Source organism: Bos indicus x Bos taurus, chromosome 5 (assembly GCF_003369695.1).
Source record: "Bos indicus x Bos taurus breed Angus x Brahman F1 hybrid chromosome 5, Bos_hybrid_MaternalHap_v2.0, whole genome shotgun sequence".
Taxonomy (NCBI): Eukaryota; Metazoa; Chordata; class Mammalia; order Artiodactyla; family Bovidae; genus Bos; species Bos indicus x Bos taurus.
Window position 1 is genome coordinate 15,292,663 of NC_040080.1, and position 27,955 is coordinate 15,320,617.

The 27,955-nt window shown below is 48.9% G+C and overlaps 1 protein-coding gene across 2 annotated transcripts in view; it reads left to right on the forward strand.

Moving 5' to 3' along the window:
- NTF3 (neurotrophin 3) overlaps positions 1-27,820 on the forward strand; it is a 77,667-nt gene extending 49,847 nt beyond the window's left edge. Inside the window, exons 1-2 of one of the 2 annotated variants that reach the window (XM_027541086.1) lie at positions 19,610-19,744; positions 25,656-26,754. In XM_027541086.1, coding sequence (XP_027396887.1) covers positions 25,677-26,438 — 762 coding nt within the window. In that variant the 5' untranslated portion in view covers positions 19,610-19,744; positions 25,656-25,676 and the 3' untranslated portion in view covers positions 26,439-26,754. Of the gene's footprint in view, positions 1-19,609; positions 19,745-25,655 lie in introns of those variants that run through there. The other variant, XM_027541084.1, reaches the window with a different exon arrangement.
- Positions 27,821-27,955: the final 135 nt, after the last annotated feature.

Consider the following 27,955-nt stretch of genomic DNA (forward strand, 5'->3'; position numbering starts at 1 on the left):
CTGACCCAGGGATCAAACCCACGTCTCCTGCATTGGCAGGTGGGTTCTTTACCACTGAGCCACCAGGGAAGCCCAGGCATGAGCATTGAGTTGGCCAAAAAGTTCATTCAGATGTTTTCCATAGCATCTTACAGAAAAATCCAAAGGAACTTTTTGGCCGATGGAATATTTAGGAAAAAGATTAAGCGTCAGTGGGTGGAGATGGAGGTCTGGCTCTGTCACTGAGTGGCTTTTTGCCACTGGACAAATCGTTTTGTCTTCCCAGGATTCCGTTTTCTTAAACATAAATATTGATCCTTATATCTCATGGAGCCACCATAACAATCAATTCAAAACTATACTGAACAGTGTATATGTTAGGAACTGTTATGGTGACACTGGGAGCCGCAACTGCCACCACCCTCACTTTTCTGCTTCATGGTTACTTATTTTCTGTCCTTTCTGATCAGTTCATCTGCCCCTGTCGTTTGAACCTGCCTGGGATGGGGGAGGGGAGGCGCTGATCTTCCATGATGCCCAGCAACTGGGCAGGTTTTCAAGGCTTCACCCTCATCGCTGGTCTGTTTTCTCATCTGCACCTGTCTTTTCCCTGCTGGTCCCCGGTTCCTGGAATGCTGAGGGGGAAAGCCACGGCAGTGGGAAGTGGCGGGATCAGAGACCAGGAGCTGGGCTCAGAAGTAGGCTTTTTGTTATATGGAGTAAAGTAAGTCAGAAAGAGAAAAACAAGTATCATATATTAATGCATATATATAGAGAGAATCTAGAACAATGGTACTGATGAAGCTATTTCAGGGGAGGAATGGAGACGCGGATATAGAGAACAGGCTTGTGGACACAGTGGAGGAAGGAGGGGGCAGGGTGAACTGAGAAAATGGCGTTGACACACATGCAGTAAGGTGAGTCAAACAGACAGCTAGTGGGAGGCTGCTGCATAGCACAGGGAGCCCAGCCTGGTGCTCTGTGCTGACCGCCAGGGCTGGGGTGGTGGAAGGCGGGGAGGCTCGAGAGGGAGGTGACCGATGTTTAATTATGGCTGATTTGCGTTGTTGTACAGCAGAAGCCAACACGACATTGTAAAGCAATTTTCCTCCAATTAAAAACGAGAAAATGTGAAGTGAGAGGGATTAAAAAAAAAAGAAGTAGGCTTTTGCTTTCTGTTCTAGAAGATCAGGGATCAGTGACCTCAGATTTCCATGCTAACAGCTGTGTTAATTTACCCCAGACCTGTTATACAGTGAACTTTTTAAGGGTAAAAAAATTCTCCAGCGTTACTTGTCTTTGGACGGAGCGAGCGCTGTGTCTGAGGTCCACTTGTCAGCTGTGTGTATTCCTGGGAGGATCCAGCAGAGATCCTGGCCCATTTGATTCAAATATAGCCTCCCCTCCCCCTCAGAGCTCTTGCTAAAGACATGACCCCGAACCTTTCTGTCACCGAGTTAAGGCTTCTTCCTCTTTGCCTTTTACCTGCTCAGCTCTTCCCAGATGCTTGTCTGTCTCCTGTCTGGAAGTTCTTTCTGATCCACACATGGCACCCTGCAGCCCATGTTGTTCCAGACTCTGTGTTAGGCACTGAGGCTGCAGGGCTGAGGGAGACGGGCCTTGCCCTCTGGCACGTGCAAGCCAGTGGTCATCTAGAGCCACTCAGGGCCCCTAGCCTGACAGGAGGGTTCCATGCCCGGCCTAGGAAGAGTCCACGTGCTGCGAGGCAACTAAGCTTGTACGCCACGACTACTGAGCCCACAAGCCTAGAGCCCGTGCTCTGCAGAAAGAGAAGCCACTACAATGAGAAGCCCGCACACCACACCTAGAGAAAGCCCGTGTATAGCAATGAAGACCCAGCACATTCAAAAATAATAAATATATTTTTTTAAAAAAACAATGTGCTGAAAGGCAGTTTAAGGAGATGGTGTACGATCAAGGTCAGAGGACCAGCTAGTTAAAGGGCGGGGGAGGGATACTGTGCCAGGGAGTCATCAGGGACCCTTGAAGAGGTGAGAGCACTTGGTGGGTTTGTAGAATCTCAGCCCCTGCTTCTGAGAGTGGTACCCAAGGCGGGACCAGGAAGGGCCTCGTGCCAGGTGGAGAAGGTTGGGCTTCACCGTGAAGGCTTTATTAATAGAAGAGAACAGAAATTTCATTTCTCCATCTTGGGAGTGACCCAGTAAGCCTCCACTTTAGAAAGATTCTTCAGTTTCAGTGTGGAAAGGAAATGAGAAGGAGTCTGGGAAAGGGTGGAAGCAGGATCTCAGAAACCAACTAAGAACCCACGGGAATAACTCCGGCAGGAGAGAGAGCGTGGACTGTAGGGAAAAGAGGTGTGGATTGTCATGAGGCAGAATCAACTGAAATGGAAGAGTAGTGTGTTACGAGTCAGGAAGCTCCCCTGGAGGAGGGCATGGCAACTCACTCCAGGATTCCTGCCTGGAGAATCCCATGGACAGAAGAGCCTGGCGGCTACAGTCCCCGGGGTCACAAAAAGTCAGACACGGCTGAAAGGACTTAGCACGCGTGCACGTGCTATGGTGGGTGGTGTAGGGAAGACAAGGGACTCAAGCATCATCTCTGGTGAATGCTGATCCCCTTACTTACCCTAGAGCATGCAGAGGCGCTGGTAGAGGAAGAGGAGCGGTGGGGGTGGGGTGATGGTGACTTCAGCTTGGGATACATTGCCCTTCAGATGCCCCTGAAACAGTCAAGTAGGGATGTCCAAGAGGAGGTTGGATCTATGGGTTTGGAGTTTAGGAGGGAGGTCTGTGCTGGGGCTGTGAACGTGCACGTGACCGCCACATGAGCAGGGGCACAGCCCGAGGTACATAGGCGAGCCAGAGACAGGATTTGAGGAAACAGCACTGAAAGAGTGCAAAGGTGAACGAACACTGGTAACGATTGGAAACCATGGGAGACTCACAGAGGCTGGAGGAGGTGGGCCGGGAGGCTACAGAAGGAGGAGCTGCAAGACTTCTGCCTGATTGTCAAGTGAGGCGCCCAGGGCTGTTCTGGGAGGGCCCTGGAGGTGAGCATGGATGGAGGGGACCCTGCCCGAGGCCATGGCAGGTGAAGGGGGTGGAGGTAACTGGCGCAGGTGCTTCTAGATGGATCTGGGCTGGGGCCAGCTTAGGGGAGAACTGTGTTCGTTTCCTTATTTAAGTTGGCAACACATGAGCGTTATGGGCACACCTCGTTTTATGGTGCTGTACCTTAGCACCCTTCCCAGACCTTTTTTCTTTTTAACAAATTGGAGGTTTGTGGCCTTCAGTTTGTAGGCGACCCTACTTCGAGCAAATCCATCAGTGCCATTTTTTCCAATTGCATTTGCTCACTTCATGTCGCTGTGTCACGTTTGGGTCATTCTGTCTTCTTACTATATTTGTGATGGTGATCTGTGATCAGTGATCTTTGCTGTGACTGAAGGCTCGGATGGTAGCATTTTTTAGCAATAAGGTATTTTCTAATTCCGGAGAAGGCAATGGCACCCCACTCCAGTCCTCTTGCCTGGAAAATCCCATGGACGGAGGAGCCTGGTAGGCTGCAGTCCGTGGGGTCGCAAAGGGTTGGACATGACTGAGCAACTTCCCTTTCACTTTTCACTTTTCTAATTAAAGCATGTACAATTTTTGCTGTTTGGATTTTTTATTAATTGGGGTATAGTTAGTTGCTTTACAGTGTTGTACAACAAAGTGAATCAGCTACATGGAAACATATATCCCCTCCCTCTTGAGCCTCCGTGCCCATCCCCCCATCCCACCCTCCTCCGTCATTACAGAGCACCAAGCTGAGCGCCCTGTGCTATACATCAGCTTCCCACTAGCTTTCTAATTGATACATGGTGGTGTACATACGTCAATGCTGCTCTCTCAGTTCATCCCACTCTCCCCTTTCACCTCTGTGTCCACAAGTCTCTTCTCTACATCTGCGTCTTTATTCCTGCCCTGCAAATAGGTTCATCTGTACCTTTTTTTAGATTGTATGTAAGTCTGCTTCATCTAGATTTTCTAGATGAAATAGGCAGTAACATTGTGTCTAGAATGTGTTTTTTTTTTTCATAGACACAATACTACTGCCTACTATGTGGACTTAACAGTACAGTGTAAACATAAGTTTTATATGCACTGGGTATGCAAAAAATTAGTGTGACTTCCTTCATTGTCATATTTGCTTTGTTGCAAATGATCTGGAACTGAACAGACAGTGTCTCTGTGCTCGGCCTTTGTCTTCCGAGGAGAGGAAATCTGCAGAGAGAGGCTGGCTGATGATAAGACTGGGAAGGAGGCCCTGATGCAAGGAGGATTCTGAGGGAAACGGAGAGAGTGGGACCAATGATGTCACTGAAGATGCCGTTAGAGAGGAAATGTGACAAGGAGCACTCAGACACTCAGAAGAAATTGTAGCTGGACTCAGGGTGAGCACGGGTCCTGGTTGACCCAGGGAAGGCCTGCAGAGCCACAATTACTCCAAGCAAATGATGAATAGTGTCCCTTTTCACTGGAGAAAGTTGACTGGTCACTTCAGCTGTGTGCATTCAGGGAGATGAAAAGTGAAAGTGAAAGTCGCTCAGTCACGTCGGACTCTTTGTGACCCCGTGGACTCTACAGTCCGTGGAATTCTCCAGGCAAGAATACAGGGAGACCTGGGGGGTGCAGAGTGAGGGGTTCCTATCCGAAGCTTTCCTGTGCTCAAGACTTCAAAACATAAATTCGCTTTTTTCAGTTAATTTTTTTGGAGGTACAGTTGCTTTGCAGTGCTGTGTCAGTGTCTGCTGTGCAGCAAAGTGAATCAGTCGTATATATACACGTATCCCCTCTTTTTTGGATTTCCTTTCTGTTTAGGTCACCACAGAGCACCGAGTAGGGTTCCCTGAGCTACACAGTAGGTTCTCATTAGGTATCTCTTTTATACACAGTATCAACAATGTATCTATGTCAATCCAGATCTCCGGATTCATCCTATCCCACCTTCCCCCCTTGGTATCCATATGTTTGTTCTCTATGTCTGTGTCTCTATTTCTGCTCTGCAGATAAGTTCATCTGTACATTCTTCCAGATTCCACATATAAATGGTATTATACAATATTTGTCTTTCTCTTTCCGGCTTTCTTCACTCCGTGTAATAGGCTTGAGGTTCATCTACCTCATTAAAACTGACTCAGATGTGTTCCTTTTTATGGCTGAGTAATACTCCCTTGCGTGTATGCACAGCATCTTCTTTGTCCATTCTTCTGCCGATGGACATTTAGGTTGCTTCCTGACTATTGTCAATAGTGCTGCAATGAGCATTGGGGCGCAGGCATCCTTTCAAATTCTGGTATATCTGGATAAATGCAGTTTTGAAAGAGCTGTTGTGAGGAACAGAAGACCTGATGCAGGAAGAATAGCAACAAACCTGATCTATAGCAAGGGCTAAGCTAAACCTGAGAACATAAATTTGCTCAGCACCAAAGAGTGCCCAAGCTGCCCTTCCCCTTTCCCCCCAGCCTAAATGACGGCTGGAGAAATAGATGCTTGATTGACCTGAGGTTGAGGATGTGCAGGGCAGATGTTACCAGAGAGGGAGTAGGAGAGGGACTGAAGCAGAGGAACATGGTAAAACTCAGACCCATGGTCAGCTCTATGCAGGAAGACGTATATTGAAGCATTATTTATGAGAGGGTGTGTGTGTGCTAAGTTGCTTCAGTTGTGTCTTGAAGACCCCACAGACTGTAGCCCTCCAGGCTTCTCTGTCCATGGGATTCTCCAGGCAAGAATACTGGGGTGGGTTGCCATGCCCTCCTCCAGGGGAATCTTCCTGACACAGAGATTGAACCCAAGTCTCTTATAACTGCCTGCGTGGCAGGCAGTTTCTTCACCACTAATGCCACCTGGGAAGTCCCATTTATGAGAATGCATGCATCCTTAGTTGATTCAGTCATGTCCAGCTCTTTGCGACCCTGTAGACTATAGCCCAGCAGACTCCACTGTCCATGGAATTTCCCAGGCAAGAATACTGGAGTGGGTCGCCATTTCCTTCTCCATGGATGTATGAGAATGGAGACTTGGAGATTATAAACTTCCTACAAAGAAGATATAATCCAGTGAATTGTGTCACATTCCTAGAATAGAATATTATGCAGCCATCAAAACTTTGTTTACGTAGAATTTTAATATGATGATAGAATGCTTAGATTATAAGATTAAGAAAGCCGAAGAACAATGTACATTCAGTACTCTCAACTTCGTGATGCATAGAAAAATTTTGCATGTTTTTAGAAGAGAGTGGTTTGAATATTCTATCATGATATTTGTGGGAAGTGATAGGTTTCTGTATGTATTTTTGTATTTTTAGAATGTTCTCTAATATGCTCTTAGGACTTTTATAACATGGGAAAAGAATCTCTCTAGGGAAATTTATTCAAGGAAAAAATTCTTTAAACATAGAAAGAGTGTATGCAATCATGGATTAATTTGGTCTCTGCTTTCTCTTGGTCTCTTTGATGGGAAACATCACCCAGAAAATGGTGTGGTGTTTGAGAAGTGGGTTGTGGTGTCAGACACACCTGGCTTTAAATCCCAGCTCTAGTATGTCTCTGGTGTGATCTCAGGCAAGTTGTTTTCTCTGGGGCCCTGTTTCTTTATTTAGGGCTTCCCAGGTGGCTCAGTGGTAGAGAATCTGCCTGCCACTGAAGGAAACGCAAGAGATAGAGGTTCGATCTTTGGGTCAGGAAGATCCCCTGAAGGAGAGCATGGCAAAAAACCTATTCCAGTATTTTTGCCTGGAAAATTCCATGGACTAGGAGCCTGCTGGGCTGCAGTCCATGGGAACACAAAGAGTCAGACATGAATGAGCCCAGCACAGTATCTTTATTTACCAAATAGGGAGAATAATGCATGCCCTCAGTCTCTTTACATTTCCCAAACCCACCAAGCTCTGAAAACCCAGAGTCCTTTCTTAAGGTTTCAGCAGATTCATTTGGCTGCAAAATATGACCTGAGTTGACATCATCTTTATTTCCTTTAAGTGAGTATTTATAATTTTGCAACAGAAATACCACCTTGTTTAATCACAGGTACTGTCACAGACCCATTGAGAGTGTTAGGTAATATGGAGTAATATACAAGGTTCCAGATAAACACTGTTGACTATGGGACCTGCCTCGGTTATCGCAGAATTAAATCAGATTGTACAGAATCCAGTCTCAGCGCAGTTTGAGGCAGGAGCCAATGCTCAGTGAGGCTAGCTATCATCCTTATTGATATAATTATTCTTGAGCCTTCAGTGTGTACATAGTGTGTGATTTCTGCTTGCTTTCTTTTCCTTGCATTCCTTTCATTATTGGGATCTTTGAGAAGAAGACAGAAGTGTCATTTATTTTGGGCAATTGTTCAGTCACTAAGTTGTGTCTAACTCTTTGTGACCCGATAGACTGAAGCATGCCAGGCTTCCCTGTCCTTCATCATCTCCCAGAGTTTGCTCAAACTCACCCCCATTAAGTCAGTGATGCCATCCAACCATCTCATCCTCTGTCACCCCCTTTTCCTCCTGCCCTCAGTCTTTCCCACCATCAGGGTCTTTTCCAATGTGTTAGCTCTTCACATCAGGTGGCCAAAGTACTGGAGCTTCAGCTTCAGCATCAGTCCTTCCAGTGAATATTCAGGGTTGATTTTCTTTAGGATTGACTGGTTTGATCTCGTTGCTATCCAAGGGATTCTCAAGAGTCTTCTCCCAACACCACAGTTCGAAAGCATCAATTCTTCAGCACTCAGCCTTCTTTATGGTCCAACTCTCACATCCATGCGTGACTACTGGAAAAACCATGGCTTTGACTAGACACACCTTTGTCAGCAAAGTGATGGCTCTGCTTTTTAACACACTGTCTAGGTTTGTCATAGTTTTTCTTAGGGGCACTTAGGTTGATATTGTTTAAAGCACAAGAGTGGAAAATATGGGAAGTTCCAGCAGAAAATTCTCCTGCCTCTTTTCTTCCCAGTTTCTAGTTTCCTAAAGAATAAGCCATAGGGAATCGTGCATGTTAACAGGGCACCCAGATAATTGAAGATCTAATCAAAGAATAAGTCTTATTCCCTTGGTGAAGAATTATATTTCAAAGCACACGTGTTCATTGTGGAATTGTAGCATATTTACAGCATATTTGCTCTACATTTAAAGATGCACTTTGCTTCAAGCTAAAAGTAGTGAAATATATGTGTGTGTATGTATACATATTTGATGAGAAAGTAGTTATTTACTGCTTTCCATAGGAATTCACAATATGATTTTTTTGTTGCAAACCCTCCTAGTATCTTTAACATATAATTCAATTCACAGAAATGTGATTTACACTCAGCCTTTTCAGAGGCGCAAGTAGGGTACAAACTGAGGTCATTCCTTCCTGTTCTTGGATGAGTCCTTGCTTCATAAATTCTGTCAGTGTGGCACTAGCCAACTGTGTTATTAACATCACCAAGGGGAATTCAAACGTATCATGTTGTAGGATCAAAAGTTCCACGTTCTGAATCAGCGCCAGTGTATTTCCAGACCCTTCAGTTTGACCAGAGTCTGCAGCCATTTCCATCTCCCCACCATATGACTCACCTACTTCAGGGTGGAGGTCACTCTCTGCTCCCACACATCACCATGGCCCCACCAGTGTCCCCAACAGTTGTGGAGTGTTTTGCCTTCATGTTTTGCCTTCCAGAGCCTCAGGTCTGGAAAGAACTGTTTTGCAATCCTCTCTATGAAATCCAGTTAAGCTAGTCATTTCTATTGCATGCCTGGAAACTCACTAGAACATTCTTTCTAGTAAACCAAAATAGATCTCCCCAAAGTAGAAGGCCTGTAATGCTTTGCAGATTGATCCAGAGGCAGAAGAGCTGATGCCTTGGCCAGGAATGACCTCCTGTCATCATAAAGCCCTAACGTTCTCCCACTTCAGCTCATCAGGTCCTCGGTGGCCCTTCTACTGTATGCCCAGCACAGGGTTAGGACTCACATTCCTACACATTCTTGGGTTCCAACTTCCCCTCTCTGTTAATCCATTCATTAGCACCAAATTGCAGGGTTCCTTGCCAAGCCCATCAAGCATAATTGGAGCTTCTGAAGTCAGATCCTCCAATTACGTTCGTTCGGGTGTCTCATTAGCCTCGTGTATCATCCAAGCCCATCTTCAGACATGTTTTCCTTCTTGATTGTTGTCATTTTCTTAATGCAGGTATTGTTGAGAAAGATTGTTTTTAACAAACACTTTTGCTTAGCCAGTTGTTTGATCTCCAGAGTACAATAAATCCTCATGAAATGGAGCCGGGAATGGGGGAAGAGGGAGACTGAGGGAGGCTTAGAGAAACGTAGGTGGAGAACTTGAGCCAAGGACCAGCCCAGCCCCTCTCCCCCCACACAATGATGCTCCTGCACTTAGAAATGGCCCCACTTGGGAAATAATCCACTTTGTGTGAATGGGTGCATCAGAGGCAGCAAAGTACAGTGAGCATTTTGTAGGTATAGAGATTCTCTTCAAGTTTGCCGAGAAATGGAGGAGCTCGGACTTCCCTGATGGTCCAGTGGTTAAGAATCCTCCTGCCAATGCAGGGGCCATGAGTTCAGTCCCTGATCTGAGAAGATTCTACATGCCTCAGAGCGGCTAAGCCTGTGAGCCACAGCCACTGAGCCTGCACTCTAGAGCCTGTGCTCCGAAACCAGAGAAGCCTGCACACAGCAACCAGAGAGTAACCCCTGCTGGCTGCAACCAGAGAAAGCCTGGTGTGCAGCGACAAAGACCCAGCACAGCCAAAAATAACGTTCATTTTTTTTTTAAAGAAATGGAGGTTTTCTACTTCCTGGACAACTATAGGCATGTGCTCTGTCTTCTGGATTCTTCAAGACTTTGAGAATAGAGAGGGTTATCTTTTCGAGACTGTAGGATCAGGAGTCAGAGAGCAGGTTTCTGGTTCCGGCTCTGATAGCTTAGAACCCATTGCTTACCTCCTCTTATGCCCTCAATTTCTCAGCTTTAAAATAGCAATGTGTGCTAAGTCGCTTCAGTCCTGTCTGATTCTTTGCAATCACACGGACTGTAGCCCACCAGGCTCCTCTGTCCATGGGATTCTCCAAGAGAAGAGGTTGCCATGCCCTCTCCCAGGGGATCTTCCCCACACAGAGATTGAATCCTCCTCTCTCATGTCTCCTGCATTGGCAGGAGGCTTCTTTACCACTGGCACCACCTGGGAACCCCATTAAAACAGCAATACCCTCTCTTTATAATTTTCCTAACTTCACCTCTACTCAAAAAGCTACAAATGGTAGGATGTAAGTTCTGAACTGCAGTCCTTGGCGTGTATAGTCCGTACTCCATGTAGCATCCTTCCTTCTTTAACAGAATGATGGCTCTGCCATGTCCCCAGTTTCTCTGCCTGCCACCTGTTTCTGTCTTGAAACACCTTCAGCTTCTTGATGCACGCTTTGCCCACTTCTCCTGTCTGTGTTGGTTGGATTAAAGGGCTGCCTCACTGCCTGCCTCACGGCAGCCTCTGTTTGCTCTCTCGAGCACCCATGGACACCTGGAGCCTTTAAGTATAATTGTGCTTTTGAGGAAGAGGCGCTCCACACAGTTCTGTCCCCGGACCTATTCATGGTCATCTTCAGTCCTTCCAACTCAACCCCTCCAGAGCAGCAAAAACCTACCTTCTGGGGTCTTTTGGGAAATCCAGCAAAACTAGTGTGAAGCTGTGCATTGCATTTTTCAAGCTCAGTCCACATAAGATGCAGAGGAGGGGGACGGGGGCGTGGGGTAGAGGTCAAGGGAGGAGAGATGGAAGGTCTGCTCGTGTCTCCCTGACCAAAGCATTGAAAGTTGTGTTGGAAAAATCTTCAGCCTTCACCATGGTGGGTAGCCACAGGAGGAGGGGCGGGTGGGTGAGAGAGGAGAACAATAGGGGCTGTGTGCCTTGTGCTCAGCCAGTAACGTGGTGAGCTGGGTCTGCGCAGTTCAGTTGGCCCTGGTGCTTTAAAGAAGGGTCTCCTGCAGCTGTCGGTGGTGGTGGGCTGGGGCCAAGGCAGGCGCTCCCCGGGCACCGGGAGGCAAAGTGGCAGGAACGCCCTGATTCCACGGGCTCCAATCCGATGGAAACCCTCACTGCTTCTTGTGCTATCGAGGGAGAGACTTGAGGGGGGACCACAGAGGAGGTGACCGGGAAAGGGAGCGTGCGTCTCCTGCGGAGAGTGACCGACATATGGAACGTGTTATCCAGAAGGGTTACAGGCTGGGGGAAAGCTCCTAGGCTTTTCCAGGGTGGGATGGGGGAGGGGCTGCCTTCCGAAACTCAAGGAGGTTTCTAAACAAAAGGAATTTGAGAAGGGTTGGAGGAATAATGAGAAATGCAAACTTGACCCAGAGTTTCTCTTTTCTGTCTCCCGGGCTCCCTGGCCTGTCCTTACATGTTTCTAATTCCTGGGGACCCCAGAGAGCCCCTGGGGCCATATGCCTTCCTCCCTACATGCAGGGGGTCAGTAGGACCCCAGAGCCATCTCCCACCCTCTGTGTCCACGGGGACCAGACAGAGAGCAGGGAGCCCAGAGCCTTGTCTCAGCCCCCAAGGGTGGGCAGAGCACAGGCCCTGCCAAGATTTATCCTGATTCCCTCACTTTATGGAAGAGCCCGCTGGCTCTGCATCGCCCCTTTGCAGTCAGAGCCTCAGCTGCCTGACTGCTCGCCTGTTTGGTGGGGATTGCCCTGTTCTTCGTGGTTCAGGTTATGATCCTAGAGCTCCGGTTTAGATCTGTCCTCCAGGAATGTTCTCAGATGCTTCTGAGCAAACAATGAAGTGTCATCAGTGACACTAAAAGGTGACACCTCTTGTCCTCTGTACTTTTCCCATCATCTTTCACTGTGTAACAACCCACCCTAAGCCTGACAGCATTAAAAAAAAAAACAACTCACCATGTATCATTTCTTATGATGTCATGGGTCAGGGATTTGATTAGAGCTGGGTTGGGAGAATCTTCTGTGTCAGGTGGCCTTGACAGGTTGACTGATGGCTTGGCATGGACCACCAAGGCCAGTCCACCTGCAAGATGACTGAGTGCCTCGGCGAGACTGGCTGGAAGACCATGGTAGGGGAGGGTGGGTCTCTAGCATGGGTGGGTCTCCTTGACGGTCAGTGACCCCCATGGTGGCTTGGAGCCCCAAGAGCAGACAGAAGCCACTTGGCCACTTACAGCCTAACCTTGGAAATCAGGAAACCAGAAGGATAGAAAAGGACAGAAGAGCCATCAGGTTGGAGGTGAAGTCATCCAGAGTGCTGGCAGGCTCAGAGATGGAAGGGAAGCAGCATGAAATCCCAAAGCTCTTGAGGCATGCGGATGTCACTAGACAATCGTGCTGATGCTACGTAGATCTATGTAAGAAAGGGGGAAGGGTTCTACATTATGGGCTATCTCTTGGGCTCAGTCAGGCTGCAAGGGCTCCAGCCATCTCACAGTGTGGCATTTCATATGTTGCACTGATCCCGATTCCCCTGTGCCTCCCAGAGGAAGTCCTGCTGGTGCTCACACCTTGTTGGCAGTTTTCCCTCTGAGTATCCTTATATTTACTTTTCTGGTTTGTTCCAGACAGGCAGCACGGCTCTGGGCCTCTAGAGAGTTGGCTCTGGTTCTGACTCCTTCACTAATTTATCACTGCATATGGGGCAGGTTGTTTTCCTGCTATAACCTTCACATTATGTGAGATGCTGGTAAATGAGGATGCCAGTGCTTGGCTCGGTAGCTTTAAAAGGACACAGAGAAACAGGAAGGACCAGAAAATGAGACCAGTACTGAGGATGCTTAGTCAAAGCAGGTGAAGAAATGGCTCAGGGCTGACAGAAGGACCAAGAAGCACAGGGTATTAGAAGCTTTGAAAAACTCTTTAGTTCAAGAATTCTTCACCTAGGATCTGTGGGTCTCTGGATTAGCTTTGCGGAGCCTGTCAACTGCCTGGAATTTTTTATGCAAACTGTCTCCTGTTTGTGCACATGTATTTTTTTAGGGGACAGTTTCTTTCATTTTTTATCACATTCTAAAAAGGTCAAAAATGGCTGAGGACCACTTTAGTCCACCAGCATTCTGTTATGTGATTCTTAACCAGGAGGGATAAGGCCTCCCCAGATGGTATTTGGGAAAGTGTGAGAGCTTTTTTTTTGGGTTGTCACCACGTCTGGGGGACATGATTGACATTTAGTAGGTGGGGGGCAGAGCTTCATGGGTGAGAGACAGAACCGAACAATGAAGAACTAACTGTCCTGCCCAAAATACCAGCATCAGCCCTATGGAAAAAGCATGTTAGGAATTGAGACCCTGGGATGAGCAGTGACTATGGGCTCCTCAGTAGCCACAAAGCTGGTCAGGGGCAGAGTTGTTTTTTATTCATAAAGAGTGCCAAGCAAGGGTCCATATTTTTTTTTAGATTTTTTTTGATGTGGTCCATTTTTAAAATCTTGATTGAATTTGTTACAACATTGCTTCTGCATTATGGTTTGGTTTTCCGGCCTCAAGGCATGTGGGATCTTAGCTTCCCAGCCAGGGATCGAACTCATACCCCCTACACTGGAAGGTGACGTCTTCACCACTGGACCAGCAGGGAAGTCCTGAGTCCACAATATTTCACTTCTCCTTGTCAATACACTAAAATCTATGAAAACCAAATAATCAGAAATCTGTCTTGTCTTCCAAAATCCAGCAAATTAAAAAAAAAAAAATCCCTGGGTTCTTGGTTTTCTTTACCGTCCAGTAAGGATGGAGGAAAGGAATATGTAATATTTGGGGAAACTAAAAGCACAAATAAATGAGCCCACCAGCCTGGCATTGTACAGATATGCTTCTTGCAATGGCACCCCACTCCAGTACTCTTGCCTGGAAAATCCCATGGACGGAGGAGCCTGGTAGGCTGCAGTCCATGGGGTCACTAAGAATTGGACACGACTGAGCGACTTCACTTTCACTTTTCACTTTCATGCATTGGAGAAGGAAATGGCAACCCACTCCAGTGTTCTTGCCTGGGGAATCCCAGGGATGGGGGAGCCTGGTGGGCTGCTGTCTATGGGGTCATACAGAGTCGGACACAACTGAAGTGACTTAGCAGCAGCAGCAGCCTTAGACGGGGTAATGACCCCTTGCATTTCAGAGGACCTATCTTGGAGGTCTCTTTCTCTGAATAAGGAAAGAAGCATTAGGGTACCAGCATGGGGCTCCCCACCTTGCTCCCTGCAAGCAAGTGGCAGGTGCCTTAGCCTCTGTGGAACGAGTTTGGAGGTGGTCTGCAGTACTGGCTAAAAATACAGCCTGAGGGTCACCCAGGGCTCTGCATTCTGGCTCCACCTCTCGGTTGATATGTGATCTCAGAAACAACAACTTAATCTGTCTGAACCTCAGTTTCCTGACCTGACAATTGAGGTTGATCACTGTATCTGTGAAGATGAATTAAGATAATCCATGTAGTGTCTCTCAAAGTTCCCAGCATATGGTGGGGCTCAGTAAATACTAGCTGTTTATGAGCAATTATGAGGACTGTGTTCGTGTTGAAAGACAGCGTTGGGTCCAAAGTGTTGGTGCCAAAACTGCTTTCAGAGGTCAAGCTCTGGATTGGTTTCTGGTCTTGACCAGCTGCCCAGAACCTGAGTTGGTCGACAGTTTGGGACTGGATCATAACGTTCGTGAAGTGCCTGCCACACACCTGGGTTTGGGTGAAGGATTTTCTTCTGTGTGTTCATCCCAGCCTCCCTTAACAAGTGGGCACAGAGAGCCTCACGAAACCTCCATGCACGCACCTCTCCTGTCCTGGTTTCTGGACCTGGCAGGAAATTCAGGTGAATGATGGTGGCCGGGCGAGCCGTGGAAGGGACGCCCAGCAGCGTGGAAGGAGGCCTTGGCCCTCCAAGTCCCCAGACAGCGCGGTTTCCTAGAACAGGCATCCAGACCAAAGACAGACAAGGACCACGTGCAAGTCCTTCATCCTCCTGAATGGAGATTGGCTGTGGGCCGGGCGTTGTATTTGACACGAGCCCCATTGCCAAGCCTGGAGGAAACAGTCTACCCTCTGACCACACTCACTGTGGCCAAGTCCTCATGGGGCCAAACCATGATGGTTTGGGTTGACCCCGGCCTTGCTGCCGCTGCTCTTGCAGTGTAGTCATAGGTCTGGGCCTTCCAAGCCAGCTGTGGTCTTGGTTTGGAAGAGGCATCCCGAGGGCGAAGGGGAGTCCTGCCTCAGGATTTCCCTTCCTTCCCAGCTCTCCAGATGAAGCCAACTTCCTTAATCCTGCCATTTTGAGACCCATCCTTGGCTGGTTAGACAAAGTAGATAATTGATCATCATCATGATTATAATGATTAAAGACTGATAGTCAGAAGCCTTCCAATACAGTTAACTTACAGCTGGGTGTGTTATGCGTATGCTTGACACAGAAACCCAGCTCAGACGCAAGGCGAATGTCTAGAACAGGAAGTTTCACTTGCTTGGGGTGATTACTCTCTGATGCTAAGAGTTTCACGCCAGCCGTACCCCCAACTGTCTGTTTAACGGAAGCAACCTCCCCTTGTGTATTTCCTCACTTGGAAAAATGGAGTTAACCCAGATGCAGAAAATGAAACTGAAATCAAGATGTCTCAGCATATGAAAGGATACAGGAATTTGGAAATAACTCGACTGTAACTTATCCTATCTTGGGAAGCTACAGTGTGTGTGTGGTGTGTGTGTGTGTGTGCGTGTGCGTGTGCACACACACACAAGCCCATGCACACACATTTCTGAGCACAGTGGCAGATGAGTATTAATGCCCAGAACAAAGAGAACAAAATTTACTATAATCACCATTATGGCCAGTAGCTGGATTGATTCAGACGTTCTCTGCACATCTTTCCACGCTCACCCTCCGGCCATGACATGAGAGTTGGTAGAACGTAAAGGATAAAGTGAATCTAGGCTTCCTGGGGCTTGTGTCGGCATCCCAGGCTCCTTTCAGATTTCTCTGCCAAGACGGGGCCAAGCCAGAGGGTTCCCTGCCCGGGGAGTAACCACGCTACCTTCCTCTCAGCTCGGCAGTGTGCTTTGTTATGACATGTGCCATACCTTCCGTCTCTCATGGCCTTGGGGCCCAAGGAGGGAGTGCTTTGAATGATGTATAATTCCTCTTCCAGTAGCTGTGCCAAAGCAATTCCCAGCTCTCGACTGACTTCCAGCTCAGGGTGTTTAGCTTGCTTTTGGGGGAGGTTGGTTCCTCATCCCATTCAGGGGTCTCCAGTCTTCACTTACAGGCTTCCCTGGTGGCTCAGTTGGTAAAGAATCTGCCTGCAATGCAGGAGACCCAGGTTCAGTCCCTGGGTGTGGAAGATCCCCTGGAGAAGGAAATGGAAACCCACTCCAGTATTCTTGCCTGCAAAATCCCATGGATAGAGGAGCCTGGCAGGCTACAGTCCATGGGGGTGCAAAGAGTCAGACACGACTTAGCAACTAAACCACCACAAGTCCTCACTTTCTGGCCTCCAAGAGGGACTGGTTTCAGCAATTCCTTTCTGAGGGAGGTGTCACCCTTCTCAGGTCTCTATTTCATCTTCCCTCATCCTAGAACACTCCTTTCCCTGCTGATCGCATGTCTCATTTCCACCAGGAAGCCAGTATCCCTTGCAATCTGAGGACCTTGTCTTCCTTTAGATACTGGCCAAGGGTTGTCTGTGCCAATGGGTTTCAGGACCTGGGTTCAGGATGTTTCAATAAGAGGAGCTATGCAGACTGCATGCTCAAAGTCACTCAACAACCCCACAGACTGTAGCCCACCATGCTCCTCTGTTCATGATATTCTCCAGGCAAGAATATAGGAGCAGGTTGGCATTTCTGCCTCCAGGTATGCAGAATGAGCCGCTTTTAAAGAACTGGGTAGGAATCCATCTCCCTGCCTCTGCTGTCACACTGTATTGAGACTGTGTGATGCACACCTACCCAGGTATCAGGGGTGTCACATGTAGTCTCACCAAATATAGCAGAGAGGTGAGTCTTTTTGGTTTGGGGGGAATTTAGACCATGCTCGCCAGCATCTTCGCTGAGAGTCGTGAACTAGTTCTCTGACCTCAGCTCCGTTTCTTACCCTCTCTAGAGCTAGATTTATGTATTTTTGCCCAATGGCTCACAGGCAAAGAATCTGCCTGCAATGCAGGAGACACAGGATATGCGGTTCGATCCCTGGGTCAGGAAGATGCCCTGGAGGAGGGTACAGCAACCCACTCCAATATTCTTGCCTGGAGAATCCCATGGACAGAGAAGCCTAGTAGGCTGCAGTCCGTAGAGTCGCAAGGAGTTGAACATGACTGAAAACGCACACACATGCTTCCTAAGACAGGGAGTGGTCAGAGTGGCCACCCTCGGAGATGTGCTAAGAGTAAGCGAGGTGGGTCTGAGGGACACATGTGGAGCCATCGGGGAAATGGGGCCCCAGACACCCGCCCGGCCTGTACTCAAGAGTTCATTTCTCATCCAATCCTTCCAGCCACCCTAAGTCGCTCCTTGCCTCCATCCTTCCACAAGTGTTTCCCTCTCTGTTGGTTTTGGATTCATCTCGCCCCCAGCGAGTTAACCTAAGCGTTTCCAGGCTAATCTCATCCCGCTCCTTCCAGGTCGCCAGCCCCTCGGGGAACTGGGGAGTAATGGGTTTGTCCTCACCCGTGTTTGTAGCACCTTCCCCCTACGCGTCATCTGTGCTTTTTAATTAATCTGCCACTTTTTCCTCTCTCCTGCTTCCGGATCATTAATAAAGAGATTAAGCCAAACCAGACTGATCCCCAGCGGAGGCTCCGCTGGGACCTCTCTCTCCCAGCTCCCAGCCTTGTCAGGGGTCAGAACACCTTCATGTGGTCCCAGCCGACTCATTTTGAGGCCTTGGGACCCGTGTTCAGAACAAAGCCAATTTGAATTAATTTTGCAATTAAGATAGGGGAATGAGCCTAGCCGGTCCTTTTATAGAAAGGCCTTAGTTTAATATTTCCACCACATTCCTTTCCCTTTTGTCATTCGGCTTTAAATTTCTCGCCTTCCCACCTCTCTCCTCTTCCACTCCCTGAACAAGATATAAGGATTATCTGGCAGGATGTGGTCTTTGGAGCCCTTGGCGTTCGTCAGAGACTGGGTCATCGCTGCAGCAAGTCTCCAGGGAATGAGGTCCTTCTGGCCGCAGCTGGCCAGTGAGCTGGTTCACCCCAGCCAGAAAGCACTCTCATCCCAGACAGATGTGGCTACCCTGGATGTAATGAAACCTCTTGAATTCGCATATTCAATACTTGGCACATTAAAAAGCATTTCCACCTTTGATCTCATGCCTCCTGCCCAAGGAAAGCCAGAACAGAGCCTCTGGGCCTTCTGTGTAAGTCACACCCGGAGTTCCAACACTGGGACCAAACCCAGGGTCTGAGGTGGTACATTCACGCCCCACGATGCAAAGCATGCGACAGGCACCTGCAGGAGAGATGGGAGGAGGCCGGGTTTTGTTTCGTTCCCTGGGGAACACTTTGCTAGGGAGTCTGGCAGGAGGAAACAGGAGCGGTGGCCTCAAACCCCTGGAAACTCTGCGGAGAGCTGCCTGGAAGCTTCTTGGAGAGGTGATCAGCTGGCCAGATTGAGTTGTCCTGACTCCAGACTTGGAACCTGAGCATCCTCTGGAAGGTGTGAGAGCCAGGACAGACAGACAGACAGAGAGACAGCACAGGGCCTCTGCTGCAGAGCCAGATGGCCATCCCATCTGAGCTCTGCTGCTTGTTAGCTAATTATTAAACCTCTGCATGCCTCGTTTTTTCCCCATCATTAGTACCTACCTCCGAGGGGTTATTACCAAGATGATAGATGCAGTGTCAGTACCCGACCCGGGGCATTTTTGTGTTTGGTGCTCCCAGTGCCCAGGCTACAAATTCACTCACTACAGTTGCAACACGTGGCACTAGTGGTAAGGAACCCACCTGCCAATGCAGGAGTTCGTAAGAGACACGGGTTCAGTCCCTGGGTTGGGAAGATCCCTTGGAAGAAGGCATGGCAACCCACTCCAGTCTTCTTGCCTGGAAAGTCCCATGGACAGAGGAGTCTGGTGAGCTACGGTCTATGAGAGCACAAAGAGTCAGACATGACTGAAGCGACTGAGCACGCATACACAGGTGCAAAAAGCAAGGTCTCCGGGTTTGTGACCAGGAGGTGGCTCGCCATGCCAGGGAGCTAGTCGTGGAGTGGTGACATGGAACACAGCAGCGACGGCCACCGTCTGCCGCGTGTGGCCCGACAGACCCGGGTTTCAGTAACCTCAGACCCTGTACCTCTGTCCTCACCAGCTTCTCTTGCATTTCAGCTGCTTCTTGCAGACCCCAAACCCTCTGTGTGTGTTGTACACTGAGCCAGAAAGGAGGAATCAGAAATTGCTCTCTTTTGAGTATTTTGAGGGATGGTGAAACCTTGTAGGAATGTTGCTCTGGGGACTGGGAAAACACCATATGTGGGAAAGCATTTCTGAGCGAGGAAAATAGCATCTGCGAGTTGGTTGGGATCTTGGAAAAGTCTGAGCGGGGGAAAGGGGCACTGGGGAGAGTGCAGGAAGGGGGCTTGCCGGGGTCTTTAACAGGTCTTTTTCCAATTATAGCCAAGAAGAGCCTGGGGACCCTGGCCTGCTGCAGAGCCAGGCCCGTATTTTCTTTGGGAGAAGAAGGCAGAACTGATTGGCTTCCAAACCAGGCTTGGCAGAAGCCCAAACAGCATCCCAGGCCAGGAAGCTGTGTCTTGGTAGGTCTTGCCTGCTGTAGATGCTCATTAAGTAAACAGACCTGGAGACTCCATGACAGTGCAGCCCTGGGCCGGACAACAGGGACTGGGGTAATAGAAGGGTGTGGCCATGCCATCCAAGAGGTGACATACAGACGAGGATAACACAGTAGGACCATTGCTTGGAAGGGGGTCTCTGTACCCTGCAGTCACCACTCGCCAAGGAGCACAGAAATCTCTCTGAATCGAAACCTTCACTGAAGTGCCTTGCCGAGCACTGTCTTTCCTTCTCCACTCCCCACGCCAGGGAGCTAGACCTGTGGTGCCCAGTGTGTGCGCGTGGAGGGCAAGGATGCAGCATCTCTGCTGCCACTGATAACTCAGGTTCATATTGATCCAGCACGTCCAGTGGATCACTCTGTGCCGGGCACAGTGCTGAGAGCTTTCCTAGCAATGTCGTGATCCACCCCGACAGTGACCTTGACCATGCTTGAGCCTTGTGATCTCTGTTGCACTTAAGAACCAAGTCTCGAGCTTCCCTAAGTGGTCCAGTGGTTAAGAATCTGCCTGCCAACGCAGGGAACACGGGTTCGACCCCTCGTCCGGGAAGATCCCACAAGCTTTGCGGCAGCTAAGCCCATGTGCCACAACAGCTGAGCCTGTGCTCCACACCAAGAGAAGGCACTGCAAGGAGAAGCCGGAGCATCTTAACAAAGAGTAGCCTCAGCTCACTTCAACTAGGGAAAGCCTGAGCAGCAATGAAGGCCCAGCGTAGCCAAAAATAAATTAATTAAATTAAATTTTCAAATAATTTTTTAAAAAGAGCCAAATCTCCCCTGTCCATCTCTGCGTCATGTAGCTGTGTGACCCTTACGCAACTCACTTTACACCATACCCGGTCTCAGCATCCTTAATGGTAAACATGAGATGGTTATCTACAGCCCCTTCCGGCTTCAACATCTGTGTTAGGGCGCGTTTTATTAGCAACATTCTTGGGCTTGCTCTGTGCGAAAAAGCTGAAAGCAGATTATCCAAGTGAAGTCTGCAGAAAGCCTGCTGGGTTTTAATGCAGCCTTGCAAATAATCTAGAAACACTTACCAACCTGCAGCTGATTCCAAAATATCATGACAAGGTTTTTGGACTTGATGGCAAGAGACAGTCTAGATCCAGAAACGAGTAGGACCTGTGCCTAGAGGCATTTGGGAGTTTTTATGTCATTCATTTTGTTCATCTGTCCATCCCCCTACCTTCACCAGTGCTGGCCAGATGTTTCTGCAGAATTTGTGTGCCTGGAACCCGAGGGGGTGGCAGGGTTTGCCCTGGGGCTCCCAGAGGTAGATGGGATGGTAGAAACATGCAGCCTCCATAAGTCTCTGTAGAAAATTGAAAAGCAATAAATCAGCTACAAGTCGGTCTGCTTTGTACGATCTGACCACGGGGTTGGGTGGTTGTTTGCAGTATTGGTGGTGAAATCTTCCTCCCTGATGACCCTGACCTCTCCCCCTACGCCTGTTGCCAAGGAGAGCAAAGAAGATGGTCTCACAGGCCTTTCTCATGGTCCACAACCCCAGGCCCTCCCAGCCAGGTTGCACTAAAGTCGCGGCTCCTGTCCAGAGCCCTGCTCGTGTCACCCTGCCTCATGGTACCCTGTGGCCTTCGAGCGTCTCTCTTGACGAACACTGACTTTCCACTCCTTTGTTGTTGTTCAGTAGTTAAGTCGTGTCTGACTCTTTGTGACCCCATTGACTGCAGCACGCCAAGCTTCCCTGTCCTTCATTGTCTCCCAGAGTCTGCTCAAATTCATGTCCATCGAGTCGGTGATGCCATCCAGCCATCTCATCCTCTGTCGTCCCCTTCTCCTCCTGTCTTCAATCTTTCCCAGCGTCAGAGTCTTTTCCAATGAGTCAGCTCTTCACATCAGGTGGCCAAAGTATTGGAGCTTCAGCATCAGTCCTTCCAATGAATATTCAGGGTTGATTTCCCTTAGGATTGACTGGTTTGATCTCCTTGCAGTCCAAGGGACTCTCAAGAGTCTTCTCCAACCCCACTGTTCGAAAGCATCAGTTCTCTGGCACTCAGCATTCTTTATGATCCACCTCTCGCATCTGTACATGACTACTGGAAAAACCATAGCTTTGACTATATGGATCTTTGGCGGCAAAGTCTCTGCTTTTTAATACACTGTCTAGTTTTGCCCTAGTTTTTCTTTCAAGGAGCAAGCATCTTTTAATTCCATGGCTGCTGTCGCTGTCCACAGTGATTTTGGAGCCTAAGAAAATAAAGTCTGTCATTGTTTCCATTTTCCCACTATCTATTACCTTCATACAATTTCATCAAGACAAACCATCTTAGTTCCTACAGCCAGGGCATCGCACAGGGGCCCACACCCAGAAAGGGGACCTTGAACTCAAGTGTAACACTCTGTGGTTACCATCTTGAAATTCTGCAGAATTTTATCTTTGTGGGTTTTGTAAGTGAAGCCACATGGGACCATGGAACATGCGCCTGGGGGTTTGGAGCGTGGCTTCTAACATGGTCACACCTCCTGCCACCTCCCTGCCTCTGAGAAATGTTTGCTATTGGCCCTGCAGCCTCGGGAGCTGGTTCTGCCTTCAGCCACCCTCGGTCCATCTCTGACTCACTGCACCTACTTTGTATTCGCTGTGGTGTGGACTCAGGGGAGAGACAGACACAGACAAGAAGGAGGGGCCCCTGGCCTTGGAGGACAGTCTAGTGAGTAAACTGCATCATGCCGAGAGGGCTGTGACACGTGCCACCACGACGTGGGCATGCAGAGGGGGTTGGGCTGCTGTTATCGGGGGAGCGTGATGGAAAATTAGCTTCTGAACTGGGTGCTGAAGAGTGAGCAACATTTCAGCAGAAGAAGAGGCGATGAGAATGTGCAAGGGGAAGGGTCACACGGGTCATAAAGCTTATTTAAGTGGCTGCTGAACAGTGAGCCGGGCTGCAGATGGGGCATGGGAGCCCAGTCATGATGTGATGAAAAGAAGCACTGGTCTTGAACTGCAGAGACCCCCCTTCTCTGCCTCCTGTGTCTCTCCTCTTCTTTAAACTGCAGTCTGAGGTTTCCTCATCTATAAAATGAAGTGAAAATGAAAGTGTTAGTCGCTCAGTCTTGTCTGACTCTTTGCAACCCCATGGACTGTAGCTGCCAGGCTCCTCTGTCCATGGGATTCTCCAGGCAGGAACGCTAGAATAGGTTGCCATGCCCTTCTCCAGGGGATCTTCCTGATCTGGGGATTGAACCCCAGTTTCATGCTTTACAGGTGGATTCTTTACCATCTGAGCCACCAGAGAAACCCATATAAAATAAAGGAGTTGGAGTAAATGCCTCTCTGCTTCTAACACCCTTTGGTTCCATACACAGACCACTCCCCATAAAGCAGCCCAATCCATCAAGGCTCTTCCTTCCCACTCACCCTTGCAGTGACCTTCCCAATCTAGACATGGACTCTTATTCCACCTGGGCCCTCCATCCACTCACCTCACCTCACTTGTTCAGTTTCCGTATGAGCAGGTAGCCTGCATATTCTTAGTTGATGGTGATGGGGCTTGGGCGGGGTGGGTAGGGGCGGTTCATAAATTGTTTTTTGATAGCCTCTCAATCCCAAATTACTTCATGGCATCTGTCTTCTTTTTTGGAAGGGAGAAGGCGGTATAATTCTAGTTGCATGGACGCCATATTTTTGTGTTGTTCAAGTTTCATTTTGTTGGGCCTGCAAGATTGAAGGGAAAAATCACTTTTATGTGGAGTTGGGGTGGGGAGATTAGTTATTCCATGGGAACCATTTTCCCAGGATCATGCCGTGCCTGGGGGGAGTGCATCTCTAGATGGGGGCAGCAAAGCTAGAATCCTTCGCTCAGCCTTGACCTTGAAAGAATCAGCTGTCCAGAGAGTGGTTCCCATGGAAGGAAGATGCTCCCCTTATCAGAGAAACAGGCCGGGAGCCAGGAGGAGGAAGCTGGAAGAAAGTGACAGCAATGTTGCTGGCCTTTGGGGACACCAGAGCAGCTCTTCAGGCAACATGTGGGAAGAGGCCACATCTGTGAGTCCTGGGAGCCAGTTAGCTTGGGCGGGCTCAGACACAGACAGGTTCTGAGCCATGGGTAAGCAGGACGGCTTTTCTCCTCTTTTTTTTAACCGCTATTTATTTTCATTTATTTATTTGGCTGGGCAGGGTTATAGCACACAGGGTCTTCTAGTTACGGCATGCAGAATCTTTAGTTGTGACATGTAAACTTTTAGTCGTGACGTGTGGGATCTAGTTTCCTGACCAGGGATCGAACCCGGGCCCCCTGCGTCAGGAGTGCAGAACCTTAGCCACTGGACCAGCAGGGAAGTCCCAGGACTGATTTTCTGTGTCTCGTGCCACCTTTGTTTATTTCCCTTCTCTTCTTCCCCTGGGTTTTGTAGTCTTTCTGGAAATATCCAAGGTGAGCTAAGGGAAGGATTTGATTTTCCACGCTTAGAGCTTTAGAGAGGAAACGACAGAGCCCCGGAGACGGTGAGGCAGCTGCAGTGGTGGTAACAGAATGAGCACCCGTGGCGGGTGGGGCGAAGTGCAGGGCACTGGGGAGGGTCTAACCAGTGGCCACCCCTCCCGCACCAGAACCCTCTCCTTCCAGGGCTGTGCTTCCAGGGCTGTGCTCTAGTGAGGGAGTGACCAGCATGAAGGTATGTGGAGATCAGCCCTCTAATTCCACATGGACTCGGCAGAAACCCCAAGTGGAGGCTCTACTATGGCAACAGAACGAAAGCGTTGATGGGTTAAGATGCCACTGAACCAAGGAGATGGCAGAGTTAGAAATAGAACCATTAAAAAAGGAGCGTTTCATAGTGGGAAACAAAACATCAGACAAGAGAAATCGACAGGGAATCTTGCGCTTCAGGGCAAGTGCAGCCCATTCATTTGAGCTGAGTCTCCACCTTCTGCAGGGAGTGCTTCGGGGGGTCTGCTGTCTTGGGAAGGGGGTGTCTGGGGATCAGGTGGGCACATTGGCAAGCATGTCCATCAGCGAGCTCGGCAGAGAACCCTGACACTCAGGCCGTCTCACAGAGTGGGTAGTTACAGGAGCAGGAGGACTGCTCTGCCAGGCTGGCCAGTGATGACCCCTCTCTGATGCTGCAGATTGAGGGGAAGCTGGCCCACCCCCCAGCCTCAGGGTATTCACTCCTTCCAGAGACCCCAGGGGCCGCAGCGAAGTGGGCAAGAGAACTCTGATTCTTGACACAATTGCAAGACTGCCGCTGCTGCTATGTTTTAACTAGAAACGAAGTGTATGTACCTTTAGAATTTTCAGGTTCCGTTTCTTTGTAGTTTCATGAGGTGGTGCGAGAGGTGGTCTTTTCAGGCTCAAGAGACATTTAAAGAAACAGCAGGATGTCAGGCTCACCCAGCAGAAGGCTACAGACAGTGGACTCGGGTGCTCAGGTGACAGGTGCTGTCCATCCGAGAAAGATCCAGGCTGAATGCCCAGAGGTGACCTCCCCTGCCGCTTTAGGTCCTCGGGAGAGACCTGACTCTTCCAGGCTGTGGCCCTTCAGTGATATTCTTTGTCTTTGTGAGACAGATTATTTTGCCTTCTCTCTCTTACACACAACACACACACACACACACACACACACACACACACACACACATCTCTTTCCCTCTCACCCAGCCACACTGCTGGAAGAAGGATTGTTGGGGTGAAGGCACTTGGATGTCTAGGAGAGTAAGAGGGGAAGGCGAGAGGAATAGACAGCCTCTGTCTCTGGCCATCACAGGGGCGTTCTGATGTTCTCCTTGGATGGTGGTACTCAGCTCTCCATCCTGCCTCACAGGGATCCCCAGGCTCAGGTATCCAGTCCAGGAATGACACGGACGCAGCCGCCACCACCTGCTAGTAACACACGTGTTTCCTTTTCAGATCTTACAGGTGAACAAGGTGATGTCCATCTTGTTTTATGTGATGTTTCTCGCTTATCTCCGTGGCGTCCAAGGGAACAGCATGGATCAAAGGAGTCTGCCGGAAGACTCACTCAATTCCCTGATTATCAAGCTGATCCAGGCAGATATTTTAAAAAACAAGCTCTCCAAACAGATGGTGGACGTTAAGGAGAACTACCAGAGCACCCTGCCCAAAGCAGAGGCCCCGCCCCGAGAGCCGGCCAAGTCGGAATTCCAGCCGGTGACGGCCATGGGCCCCGAGCTGCTGCGGCAGCAGAGACGCTATAGCTCGCCGCGGGTCCTGCTGAGTGACAGCACCCCCCTGGAGCCCCCTCCCCTGTACCTCATGGAGGATTACGTGGGCAGCCCCGTGGCGGCCAACAGAACGTCGCGGAGGAAGAGGTACGCGGAGCACAAGAGCCACCGGGGCGAGTACTCCGTGTGCGACAGCGAGAGCCTGTGGGTGACCGACAAGTCGTCGGCCATTGACATCCGGGGACACCAGGTCACGGTGCTGGGGGAGATCAAGACCGGCAACTCCCCCGTCAAACAATATTTTTATGAGACGAGGTGTAAGGAGGCCAGGCCTGTCAAGAACGGTTGCAGAGGAATTGATGACAAACACTGGAACTCGCAGTGCAAAACCTCCCAAACCTACGTCCGCGCGCTGACGTCAGAAAACAACAAACTGGTCGGCTGGCGGTGGATCCGGATAGACACGTCTTGTGTGTGTGCCTTGTCCAGGAAGATCGGAAGAACATGACTTGGCGTCTCTCCCCATATATAAATTATTACTTTAAATTATATGATATGCATGTAGCATATAAATGTTTATATTGTTTTTATATATTATAAGTTGACCTTTATTTATTAAACTTCGGCAACCCTTACAGTATATAAGCTTTTTTCTCAATAAAATCCGTGTGCTTGGCTTCCCTCAGGCCTTCTCCCATCTGTTTAACCTGATTCTGTAACCCAGCTCCCTGGAGCTGCCCTGTAAAGTCTGTGTACACCACTATTTTACTTTCAGTATTGTCAAAGGCCGTGACTGTCGTTTTAGTAAACTTGTTGAAATCGGCTGATGTCAGAGTTGTGTGTAGACACAGTTCCATACCCCCTTTCAGGATGCATCATAATTGATTCATTAATCAAAAGAACTGGTACCACTTCCGCCGCAGGGATGCTCAGCAGCTCTTAAATCTGGCCGGCAAGCTCACTGTCCGAGAACCTCCTCACCTTCCTCTGCTGTCAGTTTTTGCCAATTGAATTATGATCTACTCCGATGTTATAGTCCCAGAACAATAACAATGAATCTGGCAGTTTTCATTTTGGAAGTTTCTTTTCAGCTCGTTTGTTGTTTGGGGGTTTGAGATGGTTAAGGGTTGAATTTCTTTTTTTTCTTTTCTTGGCTTCGGTTTTTGTTTTGCTCTGTGTAAAAGTGGTTTTCATCTTCCGAGGCACATAGGAAAATGTTTTTTTAACTATCTGCAACAGAAATAATTGTAGAGTTACCCAGGAGCAGAAGTGGATGGTGAGTCATCTGTGCACAGAAGAGAAATGTGGTCCTGATAGATTCTCCAGGAGTTTCTTCTGCCTCCCCATCCTCTGCTGACTCTTCCTGCAGCCCCAGGGGGAACTGATGATAAAGGCTTGTGCCGCAGGAGGGAGTCAGACCTTGGTGCAAATTCCAGCTCCTCCCCGTGACTGTGTGCAGGGCTTTGAAGGCACCCTGAGCCCAGGTTGCCTGGAGTCAGAGAGTCAGATATGGGGCTTGCCTACCCCACAGGCTGCCATGGTTAGGCCCCATAATCATGGTAGGCATCTCAGAGTCCCAGCATGGTGTAGATATTCAAGAACAAAAGTTCCTTACCCCTCCCTCCTCTCCTTCTCCTTACTTAGGTATTGTGCTCCTCTCTATGGTTTTTGTTTTAGGGTTTCATTTTGTTCTCCCCACACCTAGCTCGATTGAGATGTAATTGACATGTAACGCTATGTAAGTTCAAAGTGTGCAATGTGATGATTTGACACATGTACATATTGTGAAATGTTTACCACCGTAAGGTTACTTAGCACATCCTTCACCTCATGTAATTGCCATTGTTGTTACTGTGAAAACATTTTAAATCTACTCATTGCTACTCTCAAGTATACAGTACAGTATTGTCATCACGGTCACCAGGCCATGCAGGGTCCATTCAATCCCCCAAAGCTTCTTCCTCTTAAAATTTGAAATTTCTGCTCTCCTCTTCTTCCCCATCCCCAAACCCTGGCAACCGAAAT